Consider the following 23583-nt stretch of genomic DNA (forward strand, 5'->3'; position numbering starts at 1 on the left):
GGGGATCCATGCCATGCACCATTTGGTGAATTACACCTAGCATCACACTTTGACACATATCATAGGTCCACATGCAAGGTTTGGTGGGGTTCCGGTGCTCCGGCGGTCGTTATCCCCTCCTCCCCCCAAAACAGCGGAACGCGTGCCCCGGCGGGTCTACCCCCCTAGATTTCTCCGCGCGAGGGTGCACCAATGTAACTTTTCATTATTTTAGGTTTGTTTAGTACATATACACATGGAGAACCAAAGATTGGGACCCTTTGGCACATATACCAGCAGCTAGAGCCATTATCACACGATCGACGGTGTGCCTGATCTACTGGTTAGGGTTAGGGTGTAGGGTTAGGGCTAGGGTTTAGGGGCTAGGGCTAGGGTTTAGGTTAAAGGGTAAGTATTTATGGTTAGGTTTAGGTTTAGGGTTTAGGGTTAGGGTTAGGGTTTATGATGCATGCTTCTGCAGCTCTGCGTCGTGGTTTAGGGATTTAGAGGGGTTTAGGGCTCGAAGCCTCCCGGCTTAGGGTTTAGGGTTTAGGGGAGCTACTTTTGCACCATTAGACCTTGCACCACACTTTGACACATATCATAGGTCCACATGCAAGGTTTGGTGGGGTTACGGTGCTCCGGCGGTCGTTATCCCCCTCCTCCCCCAAAACAACGGAACGTGTGCCCCGGCGGGTCTACCCCCCTAGATTTCTCCGCGCGAGGTTCCACCAATATACCTTTTCATAGGTTTAGGTTTGTTTAGTCCATGGACATATGGAAAACCATGTGTGGCACCCTTTGGCACAGTCTAGCCCCCGATATACCCGCGGCGGGACACTTCACCGTACACGTCCAAGAATCTGTTAAGTGTTATCGCCCGAAGGTGAGGGATGTCAGACCGGGGATCCATGCCATGCACCATTTGGTGAATTACACCTTGCATCACACTTTGACACATATCATAGGTCCACATGCAAGGTTTGGTGGGGTTCCGGTGCTCCGGCGGTCGTTATCCCCTCCTCCCCCAAAACAACGGAACGCGTGCCCCGGCGGGTCTACCCCCTAGATTTCTCCGCGCGAGGGTGCACCAATGTAACTTTTCATTATTTTAGGTTTGTTTAGTACATATACACATGGAGAACCAAAGATTGGGACCCTTTGGCACATATACCAGGCAGCTAGAGCCATTATCACACGATCGACGGTGTGCCCGATCTACTCGGTTAGGGTTAGGTGTAGGGTTAGGGCTAGGGTTTAGGGGCTAGGGCTAGGGTTTAGGTTAAAGGGTAAGTATTTATGGTTAGGTTTAGGTTTAGGGTTTAGGGTTAGGGTTAGGGTTTATGATGCATGCTTCGCAGCTCCGGCGTCGTGGTTTAGGGATTTAGAGGGGTTTAGGGCTCGAAGCCTCCCCGCTTAGGGTTTAGGGTTTAGGGGAGCTACTTTTGCACCATTAGACCTTGCACCACACTTTGACACATATCATAGGTCCACATGCAAGGTTTGGTGGGGTTACGGTGCTCCGGCGGTCGTTATCCCCCTCCTCCCCCAAAACAGCGGAACGTGTGCCCCGGCGGGTCTACCCCCCTAGATTTCTCCGCGCGAGGTTCCACCAATATACCTTTTCATAGGTTTAGGTTTGTTTAGTCCATGGACATATGGAAAACCATGTGTGGCACCCTTTGGCACAGTCTAGCCCCCGATATACCCGCGGCGGGACACTTCACCGTACACGTCCAGGAATCTGTTAAGTGTTATCGCCCGAAGGTGAGGGATGTCAGACCGGGGATCCATGCCATGCACCATTTGGTGAATTACACCTTGCATCACACTTTGACACATATCATAGGTCCACATGCAAGGTTTGGTGGGGTTCCGGTGCTCCGGCGGTCGTTATCCCCTCCTCCCCCAAAACAGCGGAACGCGTGCCCGGCGGGTCTACCCCCTAGATTTCTCCGCGCGAGGGTGCACCAATGTAACTTTTCATTATTTTAGGTTTGTTTAGTACATATACACATGGAGAACCAAAGATTGGGACCCTTTGGCACATATACCGAGCAGCCTAGAGCCATTATCACACGATCGACGGTGTGCTCGATCTACCGGTTAGGGTTAGGTGTAGGGTTAGGGCTAGGGTTTAGGGGCTAGGGCTAGGGTTTAGGTTAAAGGGTAAGTATTTATGGTTAGGTTTAGGTTTAGGGTTTAGGGTTAGGGTTAGGGTTTATGATGCATGCTTCGCAGCCTCCGGCGTCGTGGTTTAGGGATTTAGAGGGGTTTAGGGCTCGAAGCCTCCCGGCTTAGGGTTTAGGGTTTAGGGGAGCTACTTTTGCACCATTAGACCTTGCACCACACTTTGACACATATCATAGGTCCACATGCAAGGTTTGGTGGGGTTCCGGTGCTCCGGCGGTCGTTATCCCCCTCCTCCCCCAAAACAGCGTGAACGTGTGCCCCGCGGGTCTACCCCCTAGATTTCTCCGCGCGAGGGTGCACCAATGTAACTTTTCATAGGTTTAGGTTTGTTTAGTCCATGGACATATGGAAAACCATGTGTGGCACCCTTTGGCACAGTCTAGCCCCCGATATACCCGCGGCGGGACACTTCAGCGTACACGTCCGGGAATCGTTAAGTATTATCGCCCGAAGGTGAGGAATGTCGGACCGGGGATCCATGCCATGCACCATTTTGTGAATCACACCTTGCATCACACTTTGACACATAGAATAGGTCCACATGCAAGGTTTGGTGGGGTTCCGGTGCTCCGGCGGTCGTTATCCCCCTCCTCCCCCCAAAACAAGCGGAACGTGTGCCCCAGCGGGTCTACCCCCTAGATTTCTCCGCGCGAGGGTGCACCAATGTAACTTTTTAATTCTTTTGGTTATGATTTAGGGTTAGGGTAAGGTTTAGGGTTAAGGGTTATGGTTAGGGATTTCGGGTTGATCTGCAACTCCCGCGTTAGCAATTGAAGTTGCGTCTACCCCCCTTGATTTTTCCGCGTGAGGTGAACCGGATTGAATCACATATTTATTGAAAAGCATGGGACATATATTATTACATAATACACATTTTGAAAAAACAAGTTTAATATAAATTTTAAATAAAACTTAATGTTATCGATAATTAAAATGGTAAAAATAAAAAATCCTTTGCCGTGCGTAAGCCCACGGCAAAGAACTCGCCGCACGGCAAAGGGTCCTTTGCCGTGCGCTTCTCCCTTGCCGTGCGCTTCTCCCTTTGCCGTGCGTAAGCCCACGGCAAAGAACTCGCCGCACGGCAAAGCGCCCCCGCCGCACGGCAAAGGCTCGCGCACGGCAAAGCCACTTTCACTTAACCCTAAACGTCGATCCGACCGGGTGTGTTTCCGGCCAATCGAGCACGCGCCCGCACCCCCGCCTCCTCCCACGCGCCAAGCGCCGCCGCCCACCTCCTCGCTCTCCTCCGCCCCTCCGGCCAGCCGCCGTCGCCAGCCCCCACCGCCCACGCCGCCGCCGCTGCTGGCCCCACCCGCCCACGCAGCCGCCGCCGGCCTCCTCCCACGCAGCCGCCGCCGGCCTCCTCCTCCTCCTCCCACGCAGCCGCCGCCGGCCTCCTCCTCCCACGCAGCCGCCGCCGGCCTCCTCCTCCCACGCAGCCGCCGCCGGCCTCCTCCTCCTCCTCCCACGCAGCCGCCGCCGGCCTCCTCCTCCCACGCAGCCGCCGCCGGCCTCCTCCCGTGCTTCAAGGTAACGCACCGTCCGGGTTTTTTTTTCTGCCACGGTTAGGGTTTGTTAGGGTGCGTTGCCGTAGGCTCTGGTTTACCCTCCCTCGGTATCTGACCCGCGCAAATTGCCGCCGCCGAGAAGGGGGAAGCAAATCCAGCTCGAGGGACTGCATTTCGGCGGGAATTCCGGCTCCTCGTCAGTCGTTGCTAGCTCGTAGTGGAGTGGAGTGGACACCGCAGCCGCGACGTTGCTCGTCACGTGGTCGGGGTGATTGGGGTTGGGGTTCTGTCGGCCCGGTTCGGTAGGGGCTGCTATTTTCGTGGGGGTAACGGGCGCAATTCTGCTGCCAGCGGGCGTGCCCTCGAGGATTATTCTTTAGATTTTGCCGTGATCGGTGGTTTTAGCCGCCGGGGAGGATCTAGCAGGGTGTCCTTGAGTTGGGCATATGACTGCGTATGGAAAGCTTCCAATTCCAACTTGGGAGCCCGCCGCCGCCCGCGGTGAGAATTTTGTGTGTGCGAGTGAAGGCTATTTTACCTTGGCATTGTCTTCTCATGGCTGTTCATGGGCATGGAGGAGATGATAGTATAATCCGGTTCTAAACTTCCAACTGGGATTTTAGTTTAGTATGAATTAGATATAGGATTTTAGTTTAGTATAATATTTTAGTGTTTAGTATAAATTAGAAATAGGAATTTAGCTTTGAAAAAGGTGTTTATGATACGGATATGTTAAAACTAGCCCCATATGGCAAAAATAAGATAATGTGCCGGAAGGAAATTCTTTATGGTGAAGTAATATTGTTATACCACTATTGTAAAAAATTCTTGTTCACTTGCATGACTATTTTTCTCGTTATGCAGGCGATGCTTCGAGGTGGACACGAGGGGCGGCGTCGCGGGGGTGTTTGACGGGGCGTTCCGGATCTTCTTCGGCGATTCTCTCAGAGGGTCGTTGATCTTCTTCGCTTGTTGTCGATCACGCTTCGAGGGTGAGAATCCGTTCGCCTCTCTTGTACCTAGGTTTTTTTTTGTGTCTAGATCACCAAGTCCGTCGCGATACCTAGGCGTCTCTTCCCGACCGTAAGGGTTACGCGGATAAATATGCATTAGTGGTCTCGCATATTATGAACCGTAACTCTTACGGCATTTATCGGGACAGCCGGCGGATGCGTAGTTGGGTACGTTCTCCGTGCTCTACCCCGATCCGAGACAGGATTTCGGTAGCGCCTCCCCGTTGTTCTCCGGATGCACACCCCTCTCGGCTTTTTGCCGAGACGTGTATCGGGAGAGCAGCGGGGAGGTGCTGCCGAAATTCTGTCTCGGATCGGGGTAGAGCTGGGAGAACGTACTCAATCTACGGATCCGGCGGCTGCTAGGAGCCCACCTAGTAGAGTTTCAGGTTGATGCACGCGTAAAATAAATAAATATATGATGCATTTATTTCGTATTTGATATATAAATGCTATGTTCGTCTGTTTTGTTGCTGATTAGAGGATGGATAATCGTGGCTGGATGTACGATGGCAGAATCGGTCGGTGGAACTATACTCGATGAATGGGGAGAAAAGACCGAGCAGTTTGTGGATAGGGCGTTTGCCATCCCTAGCAGACCTATAAGTGTTTGGTGCCCTTGTAGTAAGTGCGCTAACCGAAAGGCACAGGACAAGGAAACTATGAGTATGCACCTGATCAAGTTTGGGTTCACACCGTCCTACGGGATTTGGACTTACCATGGAGAAAAGGCAAAGAAACGTGCTAGGAAGGAGGTGCGGCAGATTCAACCTAGGGGGGAATATGACACTGGTTTTGATAGGTGCTTAGAAAACTTGGCTAATGGTAATGTGCCTGAAAGCTCTCATGTAGAGGTGGAGACACCTCAGGATGCGGAGACAAGTGAGGACCCGGAGGAAAACACAAAGGAGTACTATGAGGCTCTGTTTGCTTCGCAGAAACCCCTACATGAAAATACAGAGGTTACCCAACTAGATGCCATCGCTCGCCTTATGGCCTTGAAGTGCCATAGGAACTTGTGCAGAGATGGGTTCGATGAACTTCTGGTCATCGTAGGCAGCCTTCTGCCGAAAGGGCACCTCTTGCCGCAAAACTTCTACTATTCGACCAAATTGCTCAGTGACCTCCTACGCTTGTGCCCAACCCGCTACTTGTGCTTGTTCAATATGCAAATGTTCATTCCATCAACCTGCTTATAGATTATATGTCACAAGGCAATGACAATGAGGCCGGCGGAAGCGGAGGAGGACAAGGTTGATGGCATGGTCTTCGTGCACTCGTCGTCGTTGTAATGGATTGTTCGCACTTGTTATGGATTGTAATAATGGACATTGCTATGCATGAACTATGTGTGCTCGATGTGGACTCTATGTAACGGATTGTATGCATGAACTATGTGTGCTCGATGTATTTGTGGTGTTGTTGATGTGTTTGGTGATCTTATGTTGATATATATGTTATATATGCTATATTTGTGAAATGCAATATTTGAAATGCAGGGATAATTGAAAAATAGCAAAAAAATGAAAAAATCAGGCCCCTTTGCCGTGTGTGTGCACACGGCAAAGGACATTTGGTCTCTTTGCCGTGCGCACACGCACGGCAAAGGGGCCACGTGTCGCCCAACTGTGCTCCTGGGAGCTCCTGGGGGGCGTGCCTGTAAGGGGCTTTCCCGTGCGTGGCAGAGCAAGGCCGCACGGCAAAGCTACGCACGGCAGCGAATGTTGCGCACGGCAACGCTTGGCGCACGGCAAAGAAATATGGCGCACGGCAAAGCAAAGTCGCACGGCAGCGATGGCAGCGCACGGCAAAGAGTCCTCGCACGGCAGCGTTCGCAGCGCACGGCAGAGAGAGCGACGCACGGCAAAGGGCTTTGCCGTGCATTTCCTGCATGCGCACGGCAAAGGTTGCTTTGCCGTCGAAGCCGTTGCCGTGCACACTTTGCCGTGAGTGCACGCACGGCAAAGCCGTTGCCGTGCGTACAGGCCTCTTTGCCGTCCAAAGCCTCGCACGGCAACGGCTTCTTTTCCCGTAGTGGAAGCACACAGATTCTCACCTTCGTTTGAATTTTTGCATTTATTTACACAGCTTGGTTATCAAAAAAAAATTGACATTGCTTCGAAACGATATTTTCTGAACTGGTGTGATTTACCTCACATAGCATATTTGCCACCACTTATTTACTTTATGCAGGTACTTGCACACTCGCTAGAGCAACGACAATATGGCTGCACCGGATGGGAAGAAATGCCTTGAGGGAACGAGATGGTGCAATGTATTTAGGTGCCTCGCCGCCGGAGCCCTGGCCATGGCGAACTGGATAGGTGGATCGATCAGTGTGCAGCTCTTGAGCCAAGGAAATGATGAGCATATATCGTGTGCTCTGACATATGAGGCATACACCGATCGCGTTGCGCAACTACCGCGGCGTGAATGGCAGTAAAAAGAGCGTGGCTGATGCATCACACGAACTAGTACTAGCATCAGCGGCCGTTCATGCCTGCAATAGGAGCGTGGAGAGATTTGCCTGAAGCCAAGCAAATCCTGCAGCAGGATATTCAGACTTCCAGACCACAAACCGCTGGAAAGCTAGCAGCGAGACCAACCTTATGTACACCAGGATTTCAGTGGGTCAACTCGCGCCTTTGCCTGTCTCCCACACTCATGTCGACAGGGTGTAGCAGTGAGACCAACCTTACGATTATTCCCACGGGAAATTTGAGTCGGATATGTGGCGTGTGCCAAAGCACATAGATTCTCGCCTTCGTTCAAATTTTGCATTTATTTACACAGCCTGCTATGTTGAAAAAATATTACATTGCTTGGAGACTGTATTTTCTGATCTCATGTGATTTACCTCAGAATGCACATTTACCACACTTTGTTACTTTGTGCTGGTACTTGACACACTCGTTAGAGCAACGACAATATGGGTACACTGGATGGGAACCAATACCTTGAGGGAGAAACAAAATGGTGAAATGTAACACCTATAGGAACTGACTGATTCTAAGTTGATTGAGAATTTACTTATTTCTCGGTTAGGTGATGTCATTAAATTTCAGCTCCAACTCGTACTTAGTTCAAGAGAGGATAGTGGTTTGTTTATTTATTCCTTCTTTATTATTCTACCAGTTCCAGTGAATAATGCATATAAATTTTGTCAAAAGTCAATGCAACCGAAATTTGACCAATTGTATAGAAAAAATAAAAAAATACACAATATCTACTTAATATCAATAGATTCACCATAGAATATATTTATAATATACGTATTTCACGTTGGATTTTTTATATTATTTCTATATATTCCAAACTTAGTAAGGTTTGGTTATTGATTTAATTATAAAAGCTTTATTTATGAGAACAGAGGGTATCAGATCTTGCCTCTTATGGACTGCATGACTAGAGAAATATATTTGGATGACTGATATAGGCTATAGCTAAGACCACCTGTTTGGAGCGTACATGTTCACTTCGATCCGATGCATAAAGCTAGGAGTCAGTAACAGTACGTATACTGGATCATACATATGGGCTGTAACATTGACTGAAAATGAGATGGAACTCAGTCAACCGGCCGTTCGGCTTGTCACTACCACGCAGTACTATTCACACCAATTTGATGCAAAAGCTAGTACCATCATGTGGCTGTCTTCTTTCTCCACGAGCCTGTTGCAGGTTGGAACGTTAAAGCACGGCCGGTCACACTCTTGTTGCGCCCAGTGATCCTCAAGCTGCAGTTGTGCCACGGAATCGGTGTGCCACACACCGCCACCACACCATTATATACTCACCTTTATTCTCCTGGAGATGCAAGCCATTGCTCTCACCATGGCCAAGCTCCTCGTCTTCCTCCTGGCGCTCGCTCTCGCCGCTGCCACCAACGCCGGAGCAGTCTCCGCCACCGCGGTGGATGAGGACAACCTGGCGCAGCGGCGGGAGACCATGGCGGAGCTCGTCCGGATTTTCTCCAACCCCGTGACCGCGGCAGCAGCCGATACCGAGACGGTCTATCGGCTGGCGGCGTTCATGAAACGCGAGATCGGGCCGCTGGGGACCATCGTCGGCGCAATCCGCAACATGCCGGAGGACAGTGCCGCCGACGCCCGCAGCAAGGAGGAGGCGTCCGACGCCGCCTTTGAGCTCGTGATGCGCCACTTCCGGCATCTCATGCCTCAAGGGCCCGGCAAGACCGACGATCTGTAATATGCATGCATGCATGCAACATGCTGGTTTCGTCTTAGACTTTACATAAGTTGATCGTGTTTTCTAGGGCTCGAGGCATCTGCCTTTTATTTCCCTAATTAAGCCGTTTCCCCTCGGTGCACCACATTTGCTTGTTCATCGTCGGAGAGCATGTATGGTCTGTAGTTTTCCTTTTCCATGTAGTATTGCAGTATCTTGTGTTGGAAATTTTTCGTTGGGTTTAGGCATCGTTCGATTGTTTTTAAACTACTAATCATTGGAGCCGTGTACTTTGTATTAGGGTTTAGGAACTATTGGTGTAATAGTAATGGCCAAATGCATGCGAGTTGGTACACTCACTAAAACGTACGCTGGCAATCATATCCTATCTCTCGACGCTAGCTCCTCTTGGGCTCTTGGCATCCAACATACATATATTTCTTCAACATTCGCTAGGGCCTCTCATGAGCTCTTTGGTTACTTCTTAGTACGTACTACCTCTCTCTTATGCATTAGATGACTAAAAGTATATCTGGACAACGTATTTGAGAGATTTTGAATGAGGGCCGGCCTACATATGTGCACAAGTTGAAAGAGCTGTTCCCAAAAAGATATTTGGTGTTTGTGTATTACAATTTTTTTTACAGAAAAATAATAGGGGTGAAACTTCCTGCTGCTGTATTTTTCAGTTCATAAAATATTTACATGGGCAGAACATCAAGTTCTAAAGTACATTATTTCGGAGGTGTGGCTCATACCTATACTAAAACAGTTTTGCTAAATCTCAATAAAGTGAGAGTTAGCTTAAAGCTCAGTAGAATCTCCCACCGTTCAAATCGCGTCAAGATCCGTGCATCATCTTCTACCTTGGACACAAAGAGTGAGTGGAGGGAGGAGGGAGGGGGCGGGGGAACGTCCGCCGAGCCGGTGCCGGCGACGGCGCGGCTGGCCACGGTGGAGAGGACGACGAGGATGAACCTTATGGTTTAGGGTGCGGGTGTGGGGTGCCGGCTCCGGAGATAAATAGGCGGGGTTTAGAGGGATGGCAGGGGTGGCGGTGGATCGGCGGTGGGGGCGATCTTGGGGCAGGGCGGGGAGGCGAGGGGCGCGTGAGCGCGCCGGCCGCGGGCGGGGTGGACGGCGGTCCGGGCGACGGTGGTTGCGGAGGAGGCTAGCCGGAGGCGGAGAAGAAGTTGTTGAGAGTTAGTTAACTCTCAGTTAACTGAGATCTAGATGGACCCTAAAATACCACGTTAACATTTTTTCCACCCATTTACACACTATGCATAAACCATAGTCGATTAGAAACATATCTAATGTTATCCCAAAAAAATATGAAATATACTTGTAATCTTCTTGAAATTACTGAAATTTGTGTGTGAGTTTCGAAATTTATCTGATGTTTTTGCCACAATGACATATCACAGAAAATAATTGAAAACCAAATAATAAAGTTGTCAAGTTCAGAATTTCCGGAAATTTTACCAAAAGGTAGCCGCTAGAAATGTTTTTCTGCATTTTTTTTACGAGAGACTGAGAGTAGAGATGCCGAGATGCATAAAGCTAAGAGGCTAAGACAATGTAGTAGATCGTGCCATTTGTGAAGCAAAGGTTAGAGATTGGAAACCAGTCAGCCTGGCGGGTCACTCTATCCTGTACTACACTACTACTACTCACATGCATCCTTGTGAAGCTAGAGCTGATAGTTCAAATGAGGTTGTTGGAACGGTCAAAAATGCAGCTTCGTCAGTCACATCTTGTGTCCAGTCTTCACGCTGCGCTTACACTGCACCAACTGCTAGCAAGCAGGCGGCCGTTGCGCAACACGAAAGTGCCCTAGTGCCTGCCACTGCAACTGCCCCGTCATATATACTGAGCATCTTCCTACTCCAAGTCCAAGAGATGCAATCGCTTCACTCCCCTCCCCACACCATGGCCAGGCTCATCCTCTTCTTGCTCGTCCTTGCTCTGGCCGCCAGCTACAGCAGGCACGGGGGAGCAGCATTCGCCGCCGGCTGGGACGACGACGACCTCCCGCAGCGGCAGAAGGCCATGAAGGAGGCCCTCGGGGTGATGTCCAGCTACAAGCACGAACGCGACCCCGCCGAGCCCGTCCAGCGGGCGATGGCGTTCATGAACGCCGAGCTCGAGCACCTGCGGCCCATCGCCAAGGCCGTCCACAACATGCCCGAGAACACCCCCGCCGAGATCCGCGCCAAGGAGGAGGCCCGCGCCGCCTCCCACGAGCTGCTCACTCGCCACCTTAGCAAGCTCCTCCCCGGCGGCTCCGTCAAGATCACCGACGATCTGTAACTTACGTAGATTGTTGTCTCTAGGCCACTCCATTTATTTCCCTAATGAAGCTCCTTGTCAGTGCACCACACTTGTTTGTTCGTGGTCGTCGGAGCATGTGAGCGCCTAGGTTTCTTCTTGTGTTCTGTTTGTTCTCTGCTGTCTTTAGTGTATTCTTCCCTCTGGGGGCTACCCTTTAGTTTGTAACTTGCATCCATCCATGCGTGCTGGTTTCATCTTACACTTACATCGTCGGACCATGTCAGCGCCTAATGCAAGGCAAGCTATTCCCTGCATTCGCTTGTTCTTGTCATCTGTTTCGATATCTCTAATTAAACGTATTCCTCCATATTCGTGCCACTCCCTTCAATTTGCTCTATGATAAGTCAGCACTTTTCAGTTATGTGGCTTTTATATATACTGTGATTTTTTTGATGTAATAAACCAAGGTTCTTTCTTTGTGGCACGACGACTGTAATGCTTAAACTAATTAATCAACATGCCACACTTTCTGTGAGAGAAAAAATATAGGTGAGCCAAGTTCAATAAATTAACACCCAAGTATGTACGTGGACATTGGTTACAATTTCCAAATTTAAGTCGCCATTTTGTTGGGTATGTTCAGAAATTTTGTGACCCCCCGAGGGAAAGCATTGTTAGGACTTTGTTCACTAACTAAATGGAAATTACTAAATACGAGCTGAAATAACCGTCCCTCTCGCTAGACAAAATTTTGAATTGGTGAAGTGCGGTATGAGTGTATGACCTAGTCGCCTCCTCACAAACCAGCCGCAACCCACTGCCTCCACTTTAACTCGGTTCCCCTCTGCTCCGTATGACTTGCTGGGGTTGGGAGGGATGGAGCATCCGATCTATGTTTAGGATTTCTTTTGTAATCGTTGGAGACAGTTGATGTATACCTACTATATGTTATTTACTACTTTAAATATATATGGTATTGATTGTCAATTTTCTTTTATAGAGAACTTCACAAGACACACGTGACTTTGGGGCAATAATTGAGACCTTGCTTGTATGAGGGATGGGACTAGCAGCTTACACTTCATCATCTAAGTGATGGCCCACCAACACAGAGCCAATCATTTGGGCACAATGTACAATCTGGCCCACGTAGTTGGCCACATTTCTTCTAGTGCCTATAAAACAAATCATAACTCCATTTCTTCCTAAAGAATACAAGAACCCTCGTTCCAGTGACCACTTCCGACTCTCCACTCCTCATGTAGCGCTCTCCATGTCTCCCTCAATCCGGCCCAACTCGACAGGGCAAACCCTACTCACCAACTTGTATCCCTTACTACCGCTCTTCACACTAATAACCTAGAAACCTAAAAGAGATAGTCCGTGATAAAAAAAAGGACATGCAGGTTGTCTACAATGAGCCGTGTAGTCACCCAACATTTGACAGCTACTGATTTAAATTTCTGAACGAATGTATAACGTCGTGTGCTAGTGAACTAGTCACAAACGGCGAGATATCCGGAGGGAAATGGCACATGGGAGGATGATCACCACCCATTACGTAGTATCCTACATACATGATGCCTTCCACACCGCCATTGTCACTTTCATTTTCCTAGTAATAGGGACAATCATCATGATCTGATGTCATTAACAACACCTTGACCCCATAGGGATTTTGTACTTTTGTTTTAAGCAACGATGGTGGGAGAAATGGATATGGTTTCTGCGCACGTCGGGGCATCCGCTTGTTGGCACGCGTACTGACTTGGAGCATGTTGGTCCCAAGAACAGCGTGTGTGTTCTCATAGGTTGTTCACCTCTACCCATTTGTACCTCATAGGGTAGATAATTTTCATTTCTATGCTTGTATCTACTGGCTCGTCGATGGGGAAGCGAGGCTTGCAGGGGTTGCGCAAGTAGCGCGATCACCAATTGTGGTTACTTCCCATAGCCAGAAGCATGCCGCTTAGCTCAACAATGTACCTAGCGTGCTTGTCGGGACTCTCCCAGTAGTTGTTGAGAATGCTCAACCAGTGGATGTTCAAGAGCACCAATGCGTGCGCCATGTCTGTCCACGGCTCCACGCCCTCAAACTTGACAAGCCCCCTTGCGCGTCGTGTGCTCGCCTATTTCCACGAAGCCCAGGAGCTTGGAAACCAGGACTCCTCCCACCGATAGTAAAATAGCCAACACATGGGTGACTCAAATAGGCAATTTCACTTCTAACTGGATCAAGACCACCAAGCTGGGCTACAAATCGCCTCCTAGTATGGATCATGAAGATGTGTCGCCGCCTCCACCAAGAAACATGAAAAAAAGTAGATCCCGTACAACCCCTAAACATAAATCAGAAAGCTTCGCCGTGTATCATAACCATCATCTATGCCACGACCTCAGTTGCACAGTTTGGACGCTCCTAGCCATCTCGGCATTCAATCTCCGCTAATGCGCACGCTGCCCAAGGAGGATGCATGGGCGTAGTGGCATGGCCACCACTAAGAAGATTAGGGTCGTCCGGATGTTCGACCACGAATGATGTGGACACCACGAGAGTCTCCCGCAACGCAAAGTGGGCAATCTGCAACGAGGTGGGCTGGAAGGATAGGACACTAGGACGGTGGCGGTTAAGGATTCGCTGGCCGGCTGTCCCCTAGGAGCTAGTTCGGTATATGTTAGAATAATTTTACCATGTTTGAAATGTTATTTGGAATATATAAAAAGATACACTTGGGAAAGGAAACATATCGAACCTAGGCACGTGTTATTTCTCGATATAACTCTAATAATGAAATCTTTCTCAATGAAGTGCAGGTAAAAAATCCAACTTACAATCCATATCAATTCTAGAAGAGAATACGAACATGTAGGTGGATAAATAATATCCAAAACTAGCTCATGCTGAATTTGCTAAAAAAAAGTGATATGTTTGCTCTCTATCTCTAGGTACCACATGACACAATGGCTTTTTTAATTTTTTTTTTTTAAAATACAGACTTAAGTTTCCAGAAACATGGCGATGCGCCTGAGGTCTAGGTATTTTGCCAGCTTGAAAAATAAGCTGCCTGCTCCCAAGCTTCTCTCATAAGACACTTTTTAGCTGAGGCTTTTGTATTAGTTATATCCCATAACTAATTTAGATATCCGGATAATAAATCTGGTGCGTATAAAAGAAGCCAGAGAAGCGTTCAAAAAAAAAAGGCCAGAGAAGGAGAAAAGGAGCAGCTATTATTTTTCGCATATCAAAACTGTATTTTCCACTCCTAAAGTACCGCTTCAAAGACAAAAAAAAAAAGTATCGCTCCGGCGGCTGCGAGTGTTCTCATCCCCGCCGCCGCCGGCATTGCCGACGCCGAGGTCGCCAACACGATCCCCGCGACCACCGACGCGGAGATGGAGGAGGCAGAGATCGCCGACAACGACGACTCAGCCGGCGCCGCGCACGGGCAGGCTAGCGGCCAAACGCTCAAGCACGGCTGGGCCTTCTGGCTCGTCAGCCCGCAGGTGGGGGCCAGGAGGCAGGTCGCCTCGGAGAGGACCGTCTACACCTTCTCCACCGTCGACGAATTCTGGAGGTTTTATCCCCCAACCCTTGGCCTCCTCAAAAAACCCTCGTCCGATGTATTCTCGATTTCTCGGCTGATTGCTCGTAGGAGGGAGTCATTGCTGTAATTTCAGATGTCTCTCAACATATTCGCCTTAGGGAACGCATGAAACTTTTCAATCGCTGATACGATGCCCTCAATCAACTGTAGCAGCGAGTTTCTTAGTGAATTTCATCTGCGTTTTTCTTTTTCTTTCTTGGGGCTGAAAATGAGATGTATATAGGTTACATTTAGCTAGATGGCTACAACACACACTCTTATTTTCCAAGCCTCGTACAATGGGGAAAGTAATTTTGGGTACCATGGTATACTGAAACTTCAACAGTATGATTGTAATTGATATTAACTATGATGCTCTTTCGATCAAGTGTTTGGAGATATGTGAAAAATCCACCTACGACGTTTAAGTGAGGAGTGTACATTGGCTGACCTCCTGGATTGTCTTCCCCCTGATGATAATACCTGTTGTTACTCACAACATATTTCAGGGGGATTTTTTGTTGTTGATAATGGCTTGCTTAGGAAATCAGGATATGTTCGTCTTGATAATTCATTCTTTATTTACTGAAATTTTTAACCTTTTTCGTTTACTAGATTAATGTATTCCTTTATGGCTAACGAGTTGGATGGAATTTCAGCCTTTACAACAGTATCCTTCACCCCAGCAAATTGGGTGTGGGAGCTGACCTGTACTGCCTCAAGGATAAGATTGAGCCGAAATTGGGAGACCCCATTTGTGCAAATGGAGGTAAATGGACCATCAGTTGCGGCAAAGGGAAATCTGACACATTGTGGGTGCATACAGTAAGCGTCTTTTGCCTCGTTCTTGTGGACACTTACCTTACCTGCAAATTCCACCCTAAATACCTTTTCACAACTCCATGTTTAGTTACTGCCATTGATTGGTGGACGATTCGAATATGGGGATGAAATTTGTGGAGCAGTCCTCAGCGTGCGTCGGACACAGGAGATGATAGCTGTATGGACTAAAGATTCTGCTAATGAACCTGCTCAGGTATAAGTTCTCAAATTCATACTGAAGTCTATTGTTTCACTGCAGGCGACAACTGTGTAATTTGCAGCTCCATAGATTTTAAATTTGACAAATGTAAGCACTTATAGTGTTGGGACTGTTAGTTTTTTTACCTTGTCATCTGTCAGTTAAGCCTTGTTTTCGTTTTTGTGTTATTTGTAAACTGGGACAGGGGTCATCTAGGTAGGCCATGTCCTGAACAATGTGACTCCGTCACTAGGACTGCATTTTAGTCAGCAGACAAGGGATGGGTCAGTGGTGTTGTTGTAAAGAGGGGTTGGGAGGTGACTCGCATGACCTGGTGTATGCCGCTTGCTGGCACAGCTCTCTACTGGAGGTGTTTCCACTCTGAGTAATAGCGAAGGAAGTTTGCCCCAAGTGTGTAGGGGGGCTGGATAATCACCGTTTTCTGATACTCTGTTCTTGGTTTATGCGCGTGTGTGGGCTCTGAAGCTGTTCGTCAGTTTGCCTCACATATTCATATGTGTGTATTTCAAGTTCCAGTCAGTCCACCATGCATGCATAGGGAGGATGAGGGAGACTCTGTGCCCATCAGGGACCTTGACATAGAAATGGACGAGCTAGATGTGGTGAGCAAGTGGGCATGTGCCAAATGTCGTTCTGGAAACTAGAAACGCTATTTTAACTATATGGTTTTCTGAATATCTGAACAGTACAACATATAGAACTGAAGAAACTTATATTCCTCAAATGATATATGCAGTACTGCGAACAGCAGAACATTGTCGGAGAAACTTAGACCTTAAAGGATTGCCATCTTTGGTTGTACTATGCATCTATGTTGTGGTTTCCAACATAAATTATCCTAGGTAAAAGTGTAATAGTTTCCGATAAAATAGCGTGTTGAGCTGTGCTGTATGACTGAAATTTTTCAATGATTTTTAAAATAAATTGCAACATTTTTATGATAAATGTAAGGCATAATATTTCCAAAGCTTCTTTGATAAATGTATGTCATGGATGTAGGATAAATGAAGTATATTACGCATCATGCTGGTACTTATTTTCTCTGCCTTTGTACTAGCACCCATGCAAAGTACTCCCTCACCTCTGTAAATGATCAGAGGTCAGTCTTATCATCTACCTTTGTGCAAAGTCCAAAAATGCCACACATGAGTCTACAGAGGGAGTATTATACTATTATTAGCTGTTTATTTCGTACCGAACTTAGAGTAGGTTGGTGCTCCGTGGGGATATTTTTCTGAGGTGTTTCTATTTGTCCTGAATATCTTTCTTATATTGTCTAAGTTCATTCTGTTAGATCATCAACATATCCAGTTGTGCTGAACAACTTTTGTTTTTTTATCAGAAAATCATCAGCAATCAGTGGAAGGAATTCATGGATTACAAGGACTCTATTGAGTTTATTGTTCATGATAGTGGAGCGCCGGTACAATGCTGGTCTACCAAGTTTCCCCAGGATCTCTTTGGTATCATCTACGACAGGGTGCCGGATCCGCGCAGCCGTGTGCGTTTTGCTGCTGTCTGCAGGTCGTGGTTTGCTACAGCTTCACAGCATCCCGCGCCGCCCGCACTCCCGTGGATGCTCCTCTTGCCACGTGATGGCGACAAGATGAAGCGCCTTTACTGTCATGAGGAAAACCAGATCCTGCGTGTCCTGGCCCTGAGAGGTTTCAAAGACCACTGGTTCATTGGCTGTCACGAAGGTGGCTGGGTTGCCACATATGATCCGGGCCCTTTCAAAATCGTTAACCTCTTCTCAGGCTTTGAGGTGGCGCTCTCCGAGAAGCAGAAGTGGATTCCCCGCTCTGGTCGCCTTTGCAAAACGATGATTTGGAATATCATCTTCTCCAAACCACCCACTTCGAGCGACTGCATCCTCGCCGCCATCACGGATGTTTCTCCTCTTGCGCTCTGTAGGGTTGGCTGTCCAGATGGTGGGTGGACGACACAAGAACGACGATACAGTGTCGGGCTTGCGGATATCACCTTCTGGAATGGTGAGCTCTATGGCCTCACGCGAGAGTTCTTTGAACTTGTCAAGTTGGAGATCGGTATAAACAAAGATGGCGCGCCAGTGGTCACGAGTGTCAATCGGCCAGTGGTCACCACGGAACACCAGGCGCGTCCTGCCTGGTACATCGATGTGGATGTCAGCTACATTTTTGAACTGAATGGCAAGCTTGGGATGGCTGTGAAGTTTCCGTGGTCACCCAACTTCAGACCTTACTTCAAGGTGTTTAACCTCGTTCACACCAACGCTGGCGAGAGGATGGCAGGCACGTTCAAATGGGAGGAGGTGACAAGCTTGGGTGACTTTGCCCTATTTTTGGGTCCAAATTGCTCCAGGGCTGTGCACGTGCCGGAGCACAGGCATGGCGGCGTGCAGAGAAACCGCATCTACTACATCCACCGTAGTTGCTTAGGGAGGAACGTGGTCCCAGAGGATGACCTGGTGTTCTTGGCAATCTCGAACAACGATGGCGACCCTGTGTACTTCAAGGAAGATGACCATGATGGCGTGGATATGATCAGGGCGGTAGGATACTACGCGAGGAGAGGCCCTTATCCTCCCATGTGGCTTCTCCCTCCATATTTTTAGAATGCGCGCTATCTCTGTTCCTTTTTGTTTCTGAGTAAGAACAATTTTTTTGGATTACTGGTAGTGTTTAAGCTATTCAGGATTTCAGACTGAAGATGGTGTATGGTTCCTGTCTGCTTCTGTACTTACCTTTTTCTGATTTTATTTATCGTGATCTTTACCCGGTCTTGACAAGCTTGCAACTTCCTGGCAGTATGTGCATGCCTGAAAACTGTTTTGTACCCATTGTTGCCTGCTCGTAGTTCGAATTATGCTTGTGTTTTGGAACGAGTATAATGTCTTCAATATAATAATGCGGTAATTGATTGTTGCAAGATGTTTACCACTATAAGGAAAAGTCTTTAGAACATCCGCTGATGGATCAGCCGGTATGACCCTCTCGTCGCGCGGTCGAAGCAAACCTGAAGCCCCACCTCACCCACCTTCTCTGTATCCTTCCAGATAAGAAGCTGTTGTGCAGACCAGCCGGATGGCATAGCGCCACCGCCGTCGCTTTCCGTTGCCGTTGTGCGTCCATGGCTGAGATCCGCCGCCATGTGAATTGCGCCGCTGCTCCACTACTCCATGACAATTTTGTAGTAGAACTCTGGTGAGATCGATGTCGAGTCTCGCTGCCCCTGCCTTCCCTACTGCTTGTGCTTGACCGCTGCTTCCTCCGCCAAACCTCTTCCGCGCCATTCACGGCTCCTTCGCCGGAGCTCCTCCGTCCTCCATGGACATGGTCATAGCAGACCTATCCACCGAACATTGAGAATTCAACGCCTGACACTGAATTAGTTCGAGGGTCACTGGGTCTGGCTATGATGAACCTCCGACGAGCCTGATGCATGTTGGACGAGCTCAAATTGGCGGATGGTGGTGTTGCCATGGTCAACACTGGAGTTAGGTTGTGGGGAATTTTCTCGATGTTACATACAACATATCAATTTGATATATAGGTATCCATATTTTTTTTGTTGTATGCGTATAAGCAAAGTGCTACAAGTAATATGTGCATAGGCTAAGACTACAAAGGGATTGCAGAAATGTTACATACGTGTTGTTATAATATTAGATAAGTTCATAAAAAAGTTAGATATACCGCAGAAAAATGTCACAAAATAATGTAACATTTTCAAAAATGTACATCTGAAAAAAAATGTTACATTTAAAATTATTTTGTACCATTGACGAATTTTTTACACCATAATTTCACGACTTGATAGACTAGAAAAAATATTAAGGATATATGTTACGTATTTTGAAAAAGAATGATGGCTCACGAGACGGCATTTGACCTGGATCATTGCAAAATGATGTCTCTCAATGGTAAGGAAATCGGTAATAGTTAACTTCTCGGTCGGTTTGGGAGTAGCGATTAATCGGAATTCAGACGATTAACTGATTTAATCGGTCGGCTATTAATAGGTGCAACCTACACAAATTAACACTTAAAACAGTTTATATAAGAAAAATAATAGTATATGAGCCTCTATATGTCTGTCTCTATTTCTCTAGAGCCTAAAATCCTAGAAAAACGTGTACGTTGCTACTTCGTGACCTAATCTTCAAGATCACGAGATAATCAGGATCCACTAGCCGAAGCCGCCTTCCTTCCTTCTACTTCTTCTCATCTCACCTTTGAAGTTTATCTTCTCCCACCACCTACCTAGGGTAGGACCCCTCTTACAACTCATCCACCTAACCTATTGAAGGCGTCCTTGAGATCCTAGACGAGCTCCTCAAGGTGGTCGAGCTCCTGTATCTGAGGTTTGGGCAAGTGCGAGCAGCTGGTCTGGGAGGGAAATAAACTAGTTAGCGACAGTGGAAATCGAGCTACTGAAGTCTGCAATCAAGCTGGAGCTATGCAAAACCTACTTTATTGGGGAGGGGTAGCCTATGTACTAGCGATATGCATTAAAAAAATTATAACTTTTTTGACCAAGTGTAGTAGTTAATCAGGAACATACCTCGTAATCAGGCTGCGGGCTAAAGGATTAACAGAAGCGATTAATGGTAATCGACATGGTCAGGCCCTAGTAGAAATTAATCGGCCTAGTAATCGGTAAATCGGCGTAGTTTTTGAACAGTGATATCTCTACATGTGTGCATCTTTATTTGTTTTCATCTAAAAGCATTTTTGTGTTTCTTTATCAAGCAGAAAAAATATAAGTAACTGATATAAATTATTGTGATTTTAATAAATAGTAAATTAAGCAAGCGTGCAAATGTGATCTAGTGACTTGCCGGGATGCATGACACTTGTCAATGATTATTTTGATCGATCGCACATAAAAGTAAGATTATTATGTTCAAGAAAAAAGATCTGAAAACATCCCAAGCAATGAAACAAACCTTTAAATCTCCAAAGAAATGTAGTAGCCAACTGGGAGGACGATCACCACCCATCACGTAGTAGCCACATGGAAGGACGATCACCACCCATCACGTAGTAGCCAACTGACATGATGCCCTCCACACCGCCATTGTCACTTTCGTCTTCTATGTAATACGAACAATTATCATGGTCTGACATCATCGTTAACAACACCTTGACGCCCATTGGGATCTCATATTTTTGTTGTAAGCAGCGATGGTGGGAGAAGTAGATCTGGTTTCTCCGCACGTCACCGCACCCTCTTGCTGGCATGCGCAACGCCTTGGAGCATGTTGGCCCCAAGAAGAGCGCGTGTTCCCCGAGGTTGTTCACCTCCACCCACTTGTACCTCATAGGGTAGCGAGTTTCCATCTCTATGCCAGTATCTACTAGCTTGTGTACGCTGAAGAGAGGCCCGCAGGCGTTGCGCAAGCAGTGCGACCACCAATTGTGGTTACTCCCCACTGTCAGAAGCTTGCCACCTAGGTCAACTATGTACCTAGCATGCTCGTCAGGGTTCTCCCAGCAGTTGTTGAGTATGCTTAACCAGTGGATGTTCAAGAGCGCCGGTGCGCCATACCCGTCCACGCCGAACTCATACCTGATGAGCCCCCTTGCACGCCGTGTGATTCCATAGAGCCCGCCCTTGCAAAAAGCGATATCCATTAGACCATCGTCACGTATCGTCCAGCCAGACTCCGGGAAGCCAACTGTGTAGAAAGTGAAGTCATGCTTATCGGAGTGAGGCATCGTTCACCCTGCTGTGCTTGTGGAACCTGTGGAAACATAGGAATGCCGTCGTCTTCCGTGAGCAGCAACCCTGCCTCCCGCTGCTGCTGCATCTCTGTCGGAGTGAGGCTCGTTTCTGGCGAGCTAGACTACCTGGGGATCAAGAACTCGCGGAGGCAGCTTGGCTGGGCTGCCTAACTGAGAACATCGCCTCTGTCTGATGTTCTCTCTCCCCTGTACCTCCTTTATCTGAAAAACTCCCCCTGTACAAACTCTTATGGCCTTGGGGCCAAGCAATATATACAAAATATTCAGGTGGGGACTTTGTCCCCCCCGGTGACCATCAAAAAAAAAAAAAAAAAAAAGTCATGCTTATCGGTGATGCCGGCGAGGATACAACCGCTCGAGGTGGGCTGCTCAGAGAATATAATCTTCCGCAAGACTAACGCTCCACTGGTCTGGCGGAGTCCGTCTACAATATGATCTCCGGCGAGCTCCACCTTGGCGCGGGAGAAGATGTTGATGATCCTGGACGGGGCTTCGGTTGAGGTGATCCATCCACCGTCCTGCCCCTCCCCCCCCCCCCCCCCACGAAGCTCTTGCCGGCGGCCTCATGGAGGAAGGGGAGGCCCGGCTGGACCGTGCGGTCTTTGAGGCAGTACACGTACTATTTTCTCCCAACGTCGCCGCCACACGAATCGACGCGGTGGCGCGCCACGACGTGCAGACGACATCGAAGCAGGCTCGGTCATTCGGGGCATCGAGCCTGAGGTAGATTGCGCTGAGGAGATCGGACAGGAGCTTCGACCACTGCTGTACCGCCATGGACGAGGTGCCCTGTATGCTGGTTTTGCCGGTGGCGGTCATCTGTTGTTCTATTTTGTGAAGATACGGAGATCGATCCGGGACTAATTTATATGTGCACAGCTAATACACGATCCTCGTATTATCCCCATGGAATTTTATATCTTAACCCTAATGGTATTTTATATCTTAAGTTAAATGAAAATTGCTGAATGAAGGAATAATCACTTGATTATTAACTTTTGGTTATGATTAGTTTAGGTACCGTAAAAGATCTACCTAGTTATGCGCATCACCTTTCCTTTACACGATACTAAATTTTACGCCATGTGTTAATTTTTTAAAGTGTCAATTTTGGTGCCACATATGACAGCGCGACAGATCGTGATGTGCCGTGAGGAAAAAAGCATCGCGTCCACACTTTCTTCGATGCACTTATTTCTGAATTTTATTTGCCACCTCATCACAAGCACAACGCTTAGGCATGTATACCTCGGTATTTAGCCCACATGTGCTATTGTAGTGCTCCCCTTGTCGTTGTTGCTAGACTCCACAGGGTAAAGGAGATGACGGTTGCAGGGCATGTTTCTCCAGTCGAAGGATTGGTGGGTGGAGTCGGCGGCAATTTTTGTTACTCATGGTGTAGGTACTCGAAGCGCAGCATCACGTGCGTGACTTTCACTGGTAGAAAAAAGGCCTTCCGGACAGGCCCATTAGTCGCGGATATGCAAGAACCGCGACCAATGAGACCTTTAGTCGCGGCCCTTGTGGCGAACCGCGACCAAAGGCCTGGGCCCAGGGCGCTCGGTGGCCAGCTGGTAGACGGGAGGGGCTTTAGTCGCGGTTGGCCAGGCCAACCGCGACTAAATGTCCTCGGGCTCGGCCCAAAGGCCTTTAGTCGCGGTTGGCTCGGCCAACCGCGACTAAAGCCCCTCCTCTATATATACCACTCAGCCCACGAGCACTTAGCCATTTGGTGCCACTTCTCTTCACAAACTTCACAAGGGGGTGTAGGGTTTGCTTTTGGCTCCTCTTATGCACACAAGGTGTTTGATGAAATGTCCCAAGAGCATGAAACAAACATGATATGAAGTGTCGGAGCCACACTTGATCGAGCTTCCTCATTTATTTTTTCCTCCTCGATCGCGGTTAGCAACAACTTGAACCTTTCATATATATGTGTCATTGATAAAATATGCATATGTGTGTAGTTCATTGTTTAATTTGTATTTAGTTTAACAAATGCATGATGGTTAATTATATATTTTGTATTATAATAATGCAGATGAATCGGCAATGGATGTACGCTAGCCGACT

At 48.0% G+C, this 23583-nt stretch overlaps 1 protein-coding gene across 1 annotated transcript; it reads left to right on the forward strand.

The window, feature by feature from the left end:
* Positions 1–10813: 10813 nt before the first annotated feature.
* LOC124662214 lies at positions 10814–18531 on the forward strand. Its single transcript, XM_047200081.1, has 5 exons — positions 10814–11190; positions 14425–14730; positions 15399–15564; positions 15650–15775; positions 17124–18531. Exons 1-5 carry the CDS (start codon positions 10814–10816, stop codon positions 18375–18377), a joined length of 2229 nt encoding a protein of 742 aa, XP_047056037.1. The 3' UTR covers positions 18378–18531.
* The last annotated feature ends 5052 nt before the right edge of the window (positions 18532–23583 follow it).

The sequence above is a fragment of the Lolium rigidum genome, chromosome 6, assembly GCF_022539505.1.
Source record: "Lolium rigidum isolate FL_2022 chromosome 6, APGP_CSIRO_Lrig_0.1, whole genome shotgun sequence".
In the NCBI taxonomy this organism is placed as follows: domain Eukaryota; kingdom Viridiplantae; phylum Streptophyta; class Magnoliopsida; order Poales; family Poaceae; genus Lolium; species Lolium rigidum.